General features: G+C 33.2%; 1 protein-coding gene across 11 annotated transcripts in view; it reads right to left on the bottom strand.

The window, feature by feature from the left end:
- Positions 1-871: 871 nt before the first annotated feature.
- LOC106096281 (protein kinase C, brain isozyme) overlaps positions 872-12,513 on the bottom strand; it is a 189,763-nt gene continuing 178,121 nt past the window's right edge. For all 11 annotated transcript variants that reach the window (XM_059370406.1, XM_059370410.1, XM_059370409.1 and 8 more), the window contains 8 exons: positions 9,199-9,316; positions 9,033-9,143; positions 8,837-8,965; positions 8,507-8,772; positions 8,233-8,434; positions 7,783-7,971; positions 7,555-7,695; positions 872-5,580 (listed from right to left, as the gene is read on the bottom strand). In XM_059370406.1, the coding sequence (XP_059226389.1) occupies positions 5,428-5,580; positions 7,555-7,695; positions 7,783-7,971; positions 8,233-8,434; positions 8,507-8,772; positions 8,837-8,965; positions 9,033-9,143; positions 9,199-9,316 (1,309 nt within the window). In that variant the 3' untranslated portion in view covers positions 872-5,427. The remainder of the gene's footprint in view (positions 5,581-7,554; positions 7,696-7,782; positions 7,972-8,232; positions 8,435-8,506; positions 8,773-8,836; positions 8,966-9,032; positions 9,144-9,198; positions 9,317-12,513) is intronic.

The following is a 12,513-nucleotide window of genomic DNA, read 5'->3' as shown; positions in this document are numbered from 1 at the left end:
TTCGGTTCACTAGCCAATCACTTACAAACGGGTGTGAGTTCCTGGCAAGTCTTGTATTCCTGGTGAACATCCTAACGAAAGACGAATATGTTCAATAGAAGCAATAGAGTTGGATATTCTACTGTCCCCAATCAATATCATCGCTTTCCGTTGAACCCGGTCAAGTAGCTGCAAGGATGATTTTGGAGCTCCTGCGCATCTTTGAGAGTTATATTCCATACTCGGCCTGATGTAGGTAGTGTAGATATTAAGAAGATCGGAAGAGGTGAAATACTTCCTGCACCGCTTAAGAAAGCCCAAACACTTAAATGCTTATTTCGATACTTCGAATAGGTGTTTTGACCAACGGATCATCACATGCCGATTAGAGCGCCCTCTTTAATTTACTGACGTACATAACACAAGTCCTATGAATACAGAAAGTAGCAGCTCATATGACATGTCTGATTGTGTAATTTCGACTTAAAAAATGTGAACAACCCATTTCCTTTATTCTTTTAAAAGTCTTTCATAAGCATTTTTCTATTGATTATTCATGGGTTCCAACTTCTTTCAAAATTCCTTAAACCCAATAAGAGAAACCTTCTAATGCTTTTGATAAAGCCTTCTTCAAGCTTAACTCATGTCCTATAATGTTTGTAATGTTAGATGTATGTACTCGTATCTGTAGGTATATTAGGAAATTCTTATTTTTTATTATTTTTTTTTCTGTTTTCTTGTTCTTTTTATTGTTTTTGTTTTGTTTTCTTTCTTATCTTGTTCTAATTAAAATTTATTTAATTTATTGTGGTACTTGAAGACTCCTACCGTTACAAATATTTTATTTGTAGAGGTTTAACATCAAAGTTAAAAATTCAAAAAAATAAACACATTTTAAATTCAGCGATTTTTCTTAGTTTTATATTAGAGTTTTGTTTTATTTCTTTTAGAAAAACATTTTTTCCTGCTCGCCTAATGCAGGGGCTAACATTATGGGCGAGCTGTGTTTTATTTTTAAGTTATGAAATAAAGTTATTTGAAAAATTTTGCTATTACGTTTTTTTTACGATTTTTAAAGTTTTTTTGGTTTCAATGTTGTTTTTGTTTTTTTTTTAATCTATTTTCAGTGTCACTTTGATGAAAATGGAAAAATGAGAGAAAATATCTTTAATCATATATTAAAGGTTACATTGTGCTTTTTCACTTAATATTAAAACAGACTGCCAAGGTGTTATGTTTTTTGTTTTTGATTGTTGGAGAAACCATATTCTACTGTTTTATATATGGATCTATAAAAGGCGAAATGTTTTTGAAGAGCTCATCTTAAGATGGTAAGTATCCTTTTGAATTTATTACATGTAGTAACAATTAGTTAACATAATTGAAACGTAATAATATTTAATTTTCATGGAAAATGAGGTGAAGCATGAATTTAGCTGATTCGCAAGTTTTAAGTAATAGTTATGAATGGCTAAAACGAAAAAAACCATCCTTGACCTTTATTTGTTAAATTTTATAAGTCAAACACATAAATAAATCAAAAAGAATCGTTTTTGGATCTATTAAAGCCCGGCAAAAACGACATTTTGAGGCCACAAAACCACAGAAGATATTTCTGTAATGTGATTAAATGTAGAATTTAAAGATCTGTGTGCATCGATATGAAAATCTTTGTATAAATTCAAGAAAGCCCTATCTACAATGCGATCTGTAATGTGTGCACTATAATTGAATACATTCCATCCCTTCTGTATTCTCATCTTCTGTAGCCTTGATAGGCAAAATAACCTGTGAAATGAAAATTCGGCGGAGCCCGGCCAGGATTCAAATCTAGACACTTAGGGCAACAGCGGGAGATGTTGCCTTTGTCTAGCTTCCGAAGCTATGGATACATCTTCCGAAAGATGCACAGTGAAATGTGTTTACGATGGAGCTCATTGTGGTTGCGTGGACAATAAAAACTATCACTACAATACACACAAAAACATGCATTAGAAAATGAGCAACTATACCCAGAGAAAAGTTGATACCAAACGGGCTCATTTCTGTACCATACAGTATTAATAATAAAGCAAAACTGTATGGTACAAAAACAATGCCTGATGGTATGGATGAAACATTAAATGATTAGTATTACCGAACTGGTACTGGTTTTAATACCAATCTGTTATTGGTTTTAGCACCAGACGTTGTTGGTTTTAGAACCAAACCGTTATTGATTATTCCATCCCCTAATTGACCAAAAAAAAACATTGAAAATAATTTTAATTTAATTTTATTTTAATTATTTGTGTCAATAATAACAACAAGTAAAAAGGCGTTGGATACCCACCACCTCGGATATATGTAAACCACCTTTCGTTATAATTCGATGAAAAATGCATAATTTATGCCCCCATAGCAGCTTTATCGAAATATGGTCCGATTTGGACCGAATTGCGAATGCGCGGATATTGTGTGGTCTAATAGATACAAATCACTGTTTAATTTTGCAGAACAAAATATTGTTCTTTATGGTCGCCATATCCAAATATCGACCGATCTAAACCATATACGACACAAATGTCAAAAAGCCGAACATAAGTCACTGTGACAAATTTGAGCGAAATCAGATTATAAATATGCCTTTTATGGGGCCAAGACTTTAAACCGAGAGATCGGTCTATATGGCAGCTATATCCTAAACTAAACCGATCTGAGCCAAATTGAAGAAGAAAGTCGAAGACCCTTACACAACTCACTGTGCCAAATTTCGACTTAATCGGACAATAAATGCGCCTTTTATGGGCCCAAAACCTTAAATCGAGAGATCGGTCTATATGGCAGCTATATCTAAATCTGGACCGATCTGGGCCAAATAGAAGGAGGATGTCGATAGGCCTAACACAACTTACTGTCCCAAATTTTTGCAAAATAGACCAATAAATGCGTCTTTTATGGGCCCAAGACCTTAAATCGAGAGACTCGTCTATATGGCAGCTATATCCAAATCTAGACCGATCTGTGCCATATTGCAGAAAAATGTCGAGGGGCCTAACTTTACTCACTGTTCCAAATTTCGACGACATCGGACAATAAATGCGCGATGACAAGAATACAAATGTGACTCTGTTGATTCTTAATAGCCTCCTTTGTCTGGTATTGCATTTATAACAAATGGTATTTAAAATCTTTGCCAATGATGCAAACAAAATAATACCAGGCGGTATTGAATTGATAGCAAATGGTATTAACAATTTTGCCGATGACGCGAACAAAATAATACCAGGCGGTATTGGAAAAGTACCTTAATTTTTCTATCAGTGTAGCAGACAAGGTGCTGAGCTTGGTTGTTGTCGTATTCAGTGTACTATAAAATTCGTTTTCGCAATAAACTCGATATAAGTACAACCTACCAACGTACGGCCCTTGATGCCTTCACACCTAAAAGTATTCGATGAGACTTTCTTAACCAAAAGTTGGTGTTGTGGTATCTTCTGATCATTGCAAAGAAGTCTGCGATCATTAAGATCTTCTCCAAAGCAACATAAAATTAAAATAAGGTTTTAATTTAAAACCAGTAAGGAAAGACAAAAGTCGGGCATTGCCGACTGTATAATACCCTACACCTACCCTTTAAGTACAAAGTGGGAGCTATATGCAATTATATGAAATTTGCTCTGAAGACAAATTTATCAATGAAATTATCTCTGAAGACAAAATTTCCATACATTTTCTCTGAAGACAAAAATTCAATAACATTTTCTATAGAGACAAAATTTAATGACATTTTCGCTAAAGAGAAAATTTCAGTGAATATTTCTCGAAAGATAAAATTTTCAATAAAATTTTTTTTAAAGACAAGATTTTAATGACATTTTCTATAAAGACAAAATTTCAATAAAATATTCTTTAAAGACAAAATCTGTTATGAAATTTTCTCTGAAAACAAATTTTTTGTGAAATTTTCCCAGAAGACCGAATTTTAATGAAATTTTCTCTAAAGTCAAAAATTTAACTAAATTATCTCTAAAGACAGATTTTTAATGAAATTTTCTCCTAAGAAAGAGTTACACAAAATGTTCTTTAACACAAAAATTTAATAACACTTGATATTTGAAATTAAAAATGTAATAAAAAATAGTTGTGGAAGAAAGTAACAGTTAAAAAAATCCTTAAAGATGAAAAGCATTTGCAATAATTTTTTCCTTAAATTATTCTTTTGGAAAAAATAGGCTTTTTCTTGTGTTTAATAAGGCGTGGAAGCTATGGTTAGAATGGAGAGTCTACAAATTTAGAATAGTCATCTAAAAAGCTTTTAAAATTTCGTTTTGCAATTGAAGACAGTTTTCAAAAAGATACTTATTAATGCCATCTTTACCATCAGTGTGTGGATAATATTGTAAAAGATATGCTTAGAAGGCCGAAAGATATACACGTAGAATTAAATTTTTATTGTTTTTGTTATAAAACACCTAAAAGAGATTTTAAAAATTTCAAAAATGTTCTTAAATACTAACTGCATAAATGACACTCAAGATAAGTGTCCCAGCCCTGTGGCTATTCATTTTCAGACCTTTAGCTTTAAATCCTTTTTCAGATATTTCCAATGTTTTTTCTTTTTTTTCCAAATTTACTTGATGTATTATTTTCATACTAGGATATTAAAACTTGCTGTGTATGCTATGAGTATGTTATGATATGGGGTTTTGCTGTGAAATGACTTTTCGGAATGTATTATAGATATTCGCATCCGATCTTTCTCTATTTTCTGCCCTAAATGGATGCTAAAGTAATTTACTATTCATTTTTAAAAACAAAAAATGTTTCTCGCTTTTTTAATAAATCCGAAGGTTTAGAAACAAAATCTTTTGAAAATATATTTTTAAATTCGTTCGTTCGTTATTTTTTTTTTGTTCTTTTGGAATTTGAGAGATAAACTAATATTGCTTAAGGTCGATTGTTGGTTGATATGTAACAAATTAAATATACATACAAAAATCCAAGAAAAACAAAAACACAAAAAATCCTATACAAATTTTCAACATATACATGTATAAAAACATATGAATTATTCCAAAAAAGAAATTTATTTAAATAATTCTTAACTGTTGTATAACGTAATTGGATTATTTTCAAGATTCTTCTGTTAATAATATTGCTCTGTCTTTTTTTCTTTTTTGTTTTATAAAAACTAATATTTTTCACAAATTTACACTAGAAATTATATTTCAAAAACAAAATTAAAAAAATTTTAAATCTATAAATAATAATATTTATTATAAACAATATCATTTTTTAGGAGTGATCATTCCTCACGTTTTGGCCAACGTCTACAGTCCTTTTTGTTGTTGTTTTGCTATTTGACTGTTTTGTGTGTTGTTGTCCTTAAACCGTTTTTCTTGCCAGCACTCAGTCATTTTCTTGCCTATTAAATGCCTATCCTGTTGTCAACATTTAGCCTGACATTTATGTGGGCACCACATATTCGGTGTTCATGTACGAAAATCCTATAAATTCCGATTGATCCAAATTCATCATAAAAACTTTATCCGTAGGTGTCAAATCGGTCTTTTCTGAAGTGAATTGTTTATCAAAGTTGGAGACATCCTTGCGATGTTTCTGCAAAGAAAGAAAAAAGAAAAATAATTTTGTATAAATAATAAAGAGGATATTAGGAAAGTAATTTGTATTAAAAAAAAAAAACACTTGGTCCCACATTTGGACGTCAGATTCGTATTCTACTCTCAAATCACTTTTTTTGAATCCCATATTACCATGGTCGATAAATATGTCCGATTTAGAGGTGTTTTGGGTGCGCCTTCTTTCACTCTCTTATTTTATTTTCGAGCAATACTGTCACGGTGAAGAAAAAATCCCTGTTTGAGGGTGCTGGTACGGCCTTTCATATATTTTGCCCCAATTGGTGCTCTACTCCCAAATACCTTTCATTTGATCCTTATATTGCTTTAGGTGGTAAATATGTCCGGTATGGGGGGTTTTGTGCTCTAGTCTCAAATACCTATGAGTCCCATATTGTCATTATTGGTTTAAATTTCCATTTGGCGGGCTTTGGAGATTACCAATTTATATTTTTGAGTTATTATAAACAAACTAAATTTCGCGTAAATCGCTCCATCCATCTCCGAGTTCTGGTGTTTTTGAAAATAGGGTAAGGGGACCCTCCCCCATTAAAGTTTGGAAGTTAGATCTACTTCATGCTCTTGGTTTTGTTGGTAATCTGAGTAGTCAAACCCTTTCCCCCCAAAAGTGGATATCAGATTCATACTGTACTTCCAAAATCACATTTAAGCTACATATTGCTATAGTCGGTATATATGTGTGGTTCAGGAGGAGTGTATAAGATGAGTCGTCCCTGAAACATTTGGACATAAAACAGATATCAGATTGGAGCCCCTTTTTGCTATAATCCACAACAAAGTGTCCTGTTGGGGGGTTTTTGTGGTGGGGGACCCTCGACCATTTAGTGTGAAATTTGTATACCAAGTTCGTACTCTACTCTTAAATACCTTTCATTTGACACCTATATTGCCCAATCGGTAAACATGTCCGTTCGGGTGGGTTTTGGGATGGGGCGTCCCCCAGGTTATTTGACCCCAAAATTGTATACCAATTTCGTGTTTTTCAGATACCAAAAGATGACATACAAAATTTCGCTTTAATCGGTGCACCCATCACCGAGATCTGCCATTTTTGATATTTGTGGTAAGGGGGAGGGTCCGCCCCCTCATCCGATATCAAAAAAAGTAGTACCCCATTTTCACCAAATGTAAAAATTTCATGAAAATCAGGGGCCGAATTACCGCAAATCTCTCTATTGTGAATTATCCATTTCTTTATTGAACGAAGATTTAAGAAATTTAAAATCCCAAATGTTCAAATCGATCATAATTCGTAAAAAATTTGACATTAAAATGTAACATCCATTAAATATGATATGAAGTTTCATTCGATACGAAAGCACACTTCATCACGTGTGCGGTAATTCGGACCCAGTTCAGCCGTTTTTGAGTCTATACGGAACAGACAAATAAACTAACAAAGCACTACAAATTAATTTTTATGTATTAATAGATTGTTGTTGTTGTTGTAGCAGTTTGCTGTGGTCTATCTTTCGTCTGCTTGATTCTGTTGAGTGTCAAGATCCAGGAACTTTGCGACTAAGATGGGGTGCGTCCACAGGAATTTAGGTCTGAGTCGAGTGAGTTTGGCTGAGCAGTTAAACAGGTGACGTGTATCGGGTGGTCCCTGGTTACAATCGGGACATTTATCTTGCACGTCGCCATCAATCCTAATTTATTTTAGTTTAATTTGATTTAATTTTTTATATTCTATTGCTTTATTTTATTTTATTTCCTTTTTTATTTTATTTTAATATATTTTATTTATTTTTTTTTTTAAATTTTTTTATTCTATTGTTTTTTTAATTCATATTTTAATTAATTAAATTTTTTTTTATTTTATTTTATACTATTTTATTTTATTTTCATACATTATATATAATTGCATTCTTCAATTAATTTTTTTTATTATTTTACTTTAATGCAATTTTTTGGATAATTTTTAGTAACTTACAATTTTTGGCTTAAATGGTGGCTGAACCTCTCGATTCTCAATTTTTTCCCAGTCTATGCGTCTAAAGAATGGATGCAAGCGTACATCTTCTTCACCCGTGGGTCCACATCCCAATCGTTTGTTGGGTTGTTTTGTTAGGAACTGAAAGAAACAACAACAACAACAATATATGGTCAATAAAATGCTGTCAGTGATTTAGGCCATTTTATCTAAAACGCAGATACTTACACCTTTGCAGGCTTCTTTGGCCTCTTTGCTTAAACTTTTCGGATATGAAACATTATGATCTGTTATGGCGGCGAAAAGTTCTTCTTCATCTTCACCATCAAATGGAGGTTGTCCCACTAACATTTCATATAAAAGGACACCGTAAGCCCACCAGTCGACTGATTTGCCATAGGGCTGATACAAGATGATCTAAAGAAGAGAATAAAAAAATTAAGGAAATTTAAAGGTTTGAACTATCCCCGGTAGAGAGATTAATAAAAAAAAAATTATTACACTACAAAATGTCGGTGTATTGATAACTCCGTTTAAGGAAAGGCTCTTTGATATTCGTATTTTTGTTTTCAAAGATTTTTCTCTATTAGACTTTGCTATATGTTCCTTTTTCTGAGCTTAAGGGTATTTTTTTTTTAGCTTATCCTGATATGATTTTCACAAGGTTTGTTCACATACCTCAGGCGCTATATAGTCCGGTGTACCGCAAAAAGTTTTTGTTGTTTTATCACCCACAATATTCTCCTTGCACATGCCAAAATCGGCTATCTTAACATGGCCATCGGCATCCAATAGGACATTATCCAATTTCAGATCTCTATACAAAATCCCTTTGCTATGCAAAAAGAATAGGCCAGCGGCAATTTCGGCAGCATAGAACCTAAAGGAAAGACAAGAAATTAGACATTTTTATAGCTAAGTAAGACTTTTTCTTGGGTTCCAGCAGACTTACACAGCAACTGGCTCCTTAAATTTTCCGAATTGTTGTATTTGAAACATTAAATCGCCACCATTGACATATTCCATGACAAAGAATAGACGATCCAAAGTCTGGAAGCAGGAATGTAATTGGACCAAAAATGGCGGTTTCTCTTGCAAGGCCAAGACGCGTTTCTCAATCATGGTGCACTCAACATCGTCGTCCTGTATAATGACATCTTTTTTAAGAATCTTAATGGCATACAACTCTTCGGTGCCTTTGCGTTCGGCCAATAAAACCTTAAGAAAATCAAAAGAATTTAAAATGTTGCATTTCTTTTTTGTTTGTATTCTTTGAGCATACTTTGCCAAATGATCCCTTGCCCAGAACTTTGATGAAATTGAAATCACTGGCCCTAATCATATCAGTTTTCGACTGACTTTGACTGTTGGTTTCGGAACGCATTACCAATGGTTTCTTTTGTGATGATTTCTGGAAAATAGTTTCAATATGATTTTTTGACAAAATTTTCTTTACGACTCATGAATAATACACTTACTCTCATCTGAGATTTAAGCTTCAGCAGATCTTGTGTGGCATCAGCACATGGCACATTGTAATATTCACCCTCATCTTGGGTGAGTAGCTTAAACCAGCCATTGGCAGGATTCTAAAAGAAATTCTATGGTAGAAAAGCCGTTTTTCTACTAATTTGAAAAACAAACCTTAATAATTTCCGAGATTCCAAATGATAGAGCACCCATGAAGTCGTTGCGTGAGGTTCGATCCCAATCCCAGACTTCTATAAGAACTCGGCGATCTTTATCCTCTGCCTTCAGTTCACTAGTTAGGTTAGAGATATATAATAAGATATAATTTGTGTTGATGTTGTTTTTATAAAATCTAAGAAATACGTCAAAATGAATTGTAAAAATTATTACAGCAACAGTTTTTATTGAAGTAACTAAAAGATCGAGTCATTTTCACTACCGTTCGATTTTCGCGTTCACTTCTACCATTTTTTTCCGGGGTATATGGTGCTGTAAGCCTGTGCGTAAAACCATGTAGGTTTAATATAATGCGAACTTCACGATTGTCGAATTTCCCTCCATTATCAGTTAGCAACTCCTTAATGGGATGACCTTGCGATTTTGCTAAACTTAATACTATCTTAAACCCGTTTTTAATTTTGGATTTATGTTGCAGCAAGTAGCCGAAACGATTCTTGTAAATACATCCTTAAATATGAATAGATATTTATTTTTAGCAAAAGATTCAACAAACGGTCCACATACATCAGCAGAAACCAATACTCCCGTAGTTTTAGCATTACTTCTTCTTCCAAATGACAACCGATGCGTCTTTCCAAAAAATACAAGGCTTACACAAATGGTTTTCCATATTTGCCTTTATGATTAGTTCTGATTGCAATAATTTTTACATGTGTCTTTTGTCTTGATGACCCCAACGTTGATGGTATGACTGCAATAACAAATGATCAGCATGTGCGGCATTAGCCTCATTAGCCTCATTACTGTTCCGATGTATTGCTTTTACATTAGCTTTGTATAATGTCGTTTCAACTTCTCGTGCGCCTGTTAACAAGGGTTTTATTTACTAGAAATTCACATCTTTTGGCGATGACTTGAACTGGCTGTTCCTCCGCCTATCATGTGCCGTAAGAGCTGAAAACAAATTTCTAGAAATATTTGGTACATACCAGACGAGTTTCAAATCTAGTATCACATTTTTGCCCGCAACGAAGGATTTTATTTCAACTGTTCCTTTACCAATGGGTTCTAATTTTTCTTTTCCGGCTGCTCTAATGTAACATAGGTTTTTGATTTTTACAATTTAACCAATTTTCTGCACTCCTTTCCTGAATGGCAAACTTTCGTGGATCATTGAATTTGCTTTGCCATTTCTTGACTTGTTCGGTTGCCATCATTAATCCATTTTCGAGAGTCGCGAAGCCAGTGACCCCTCTTTTTGCAATAATTACACGTATCCGATTTCCTCTTTGTGTTTCTGTTTTCGTCTGGCTTCTTGAGCCTTGAATTCTTTGCTATTAAATCTTCAGATTTTCCAAAATAACGCTGAAACATATACTGCTGGGCAGTAATCTCATCGACAGACTTTTCTTCATTCATCGATAGCAACATCTAACTGGATTTAAATGTTTCAAATTGGCTTGGTAAAATTTGAAAATTTTGCACACAAGGAGTAAATAAAGGTAGAACATTCTCTTTTTTTGCTCTTAGTCCACTATTTAGCTCCAGCCAAAGAGTCTTTAATTTTGCAATGTGCATGGAAACATCATAGGATTCTAATCAAATTGGAAGAAATCAATACAAATTTTATAAACCTGATCTTTGGATTGCACTTCAAACTGTAACTTCAAAGCATCCCAAGTATATGCGTCTGAATCTTGATCTATAATCTTCTGTTAAATGTCTTTACTAACTGCACTTACCAATAACGATTTTTTAATTTAAGTCTATAGATAGGTGCCGAAAAGGATCATTATTTGCATATTTGGTTTTATAATAAGAAATTTTCCAAAGTTTAAAATATTTGGTAGGTCTGATAATAAGATTTAATCGGTACTCATACGAAGGTAATGAACTTCTGTCCCATCCATTTCGACAGAAACAAAATTTGTTTTTGAACCGATTCTATTAAATCAGAATGAATATTGTTGTACGGATCCCATACCACTGAACCGTGCTCGAGTGTAATTCTGACTAGCGACATATATAAGTTCTGACTATATATTGGGTTGCCCAAAAAGTAATTACGGATTTTTTAAAAGAAAGTAAATTCATTTTTAATAAAACTTAGAATGAACTTTAATCAAATATAATTTTTTTAAACTTTTTTTCTAAAGCAAGCTAAAAGTAACAGCTGATAACTGACAGAAGAAAGAATGCAATTACAGAGTCACAAGCTGTGAAAAAATTTGTCAACGCCGACTATATGAAAAATCCGCATTTACTTTTTGGGCAACCCAATATATAAGTTTCTTTACTTCAGCGTTTCATGAAGCCAAGAGCATCATGTGCTTTGCTTACAACCATTGAGATGTGTAGACGGAAGTTTAAGCGTTGGTCTAGAAGAAATCCAAGGTCTTTAAAGCCATAGACTACTTCAAGTTGATTGGAACCCAAAAAGTAGCTAGTTTTAAGAGAGGTTATTCTTGGAAATGATATGTGTTTGCACTTGGAAATGTTTAGTTCCATAAAGTTCTGGTTGCACTATTCGCAAAGAGTATCAAGGTCATACTGAAGTTAACTGTTCATCAGAATCTTTCGTCGATCCGAAGATCTTTACATCATCTGCATACATCAAAATATTCGAGTGCTTTAAAGTAAAAGGGAGATCGTTTGTGAACAAACAAAACAGCACAGGGCCAAGATGACTACCCAGTGGAAAACCTGAAGAGACAACAATTGATTTGGAAACTGCAGTACCAATTTAACTCTTTGAGTACGTCCAGCCATATATGATGTGATCAACTTTAGTAAAGAGGGACTGAAACCAATAAGATAATAAGATTGTTGTTGACTTTATCAAATGCTTTACTAAAATCGGTATATATAGTATCTGTTTGGCAGTAAATTCTAAAATATTTGTTATTGTCGATTTCGATTTTCGGAACCCATGTTGGTAGGGAGACAATATAGAAGAGACTTGATGTGAAATAGTGTCAGTCAAAATTTTCTCTAATAGCTTCGGATAGCATTCAAAAATTTTGCGTAACTATTGTCATTTTTTCTTTTTGCTGTGGCATTTTCTGCTAATGGGGCTTGCTTCAATAATCTTCTTTCTATTACATCTTGGATTACCACTAAGGAATCCTAGTGGTAATCCTGAATGTCTCGCATTTTCCTATTTTACATCGTCAAAAGCTTCAAATTTTTCGAAAAATACATTGTATTTTTATATCTTTTTTTTTCAAATAATTTTCCAGATATTTTCCTTGATTATTATTTAAAAGCTGCCTGGGCCATAACCTTTTACTTCAATAAAAACTGTTACTG

The sequence above is a fragment of the Stomoxys calcitrans genome, chromosome 5 (assembly GCF_963082655.1).
Source record: "Stomoxys calcitrans chromosome 5, idStoCalc2.1, whole genome shotgun sequence".
Taxonomy (NCBI): domain Eukaryota; kingdom Metazoa; phylum Arthropoda; class Insecta; order Diptera; family Muscidae; genus Stomoxys; species Stomoxys calcitrans.
Note: the sequence above shows the minus strand (reverse complement) of the source record. Positions and strands in the feature narration are given on the sequence as shown.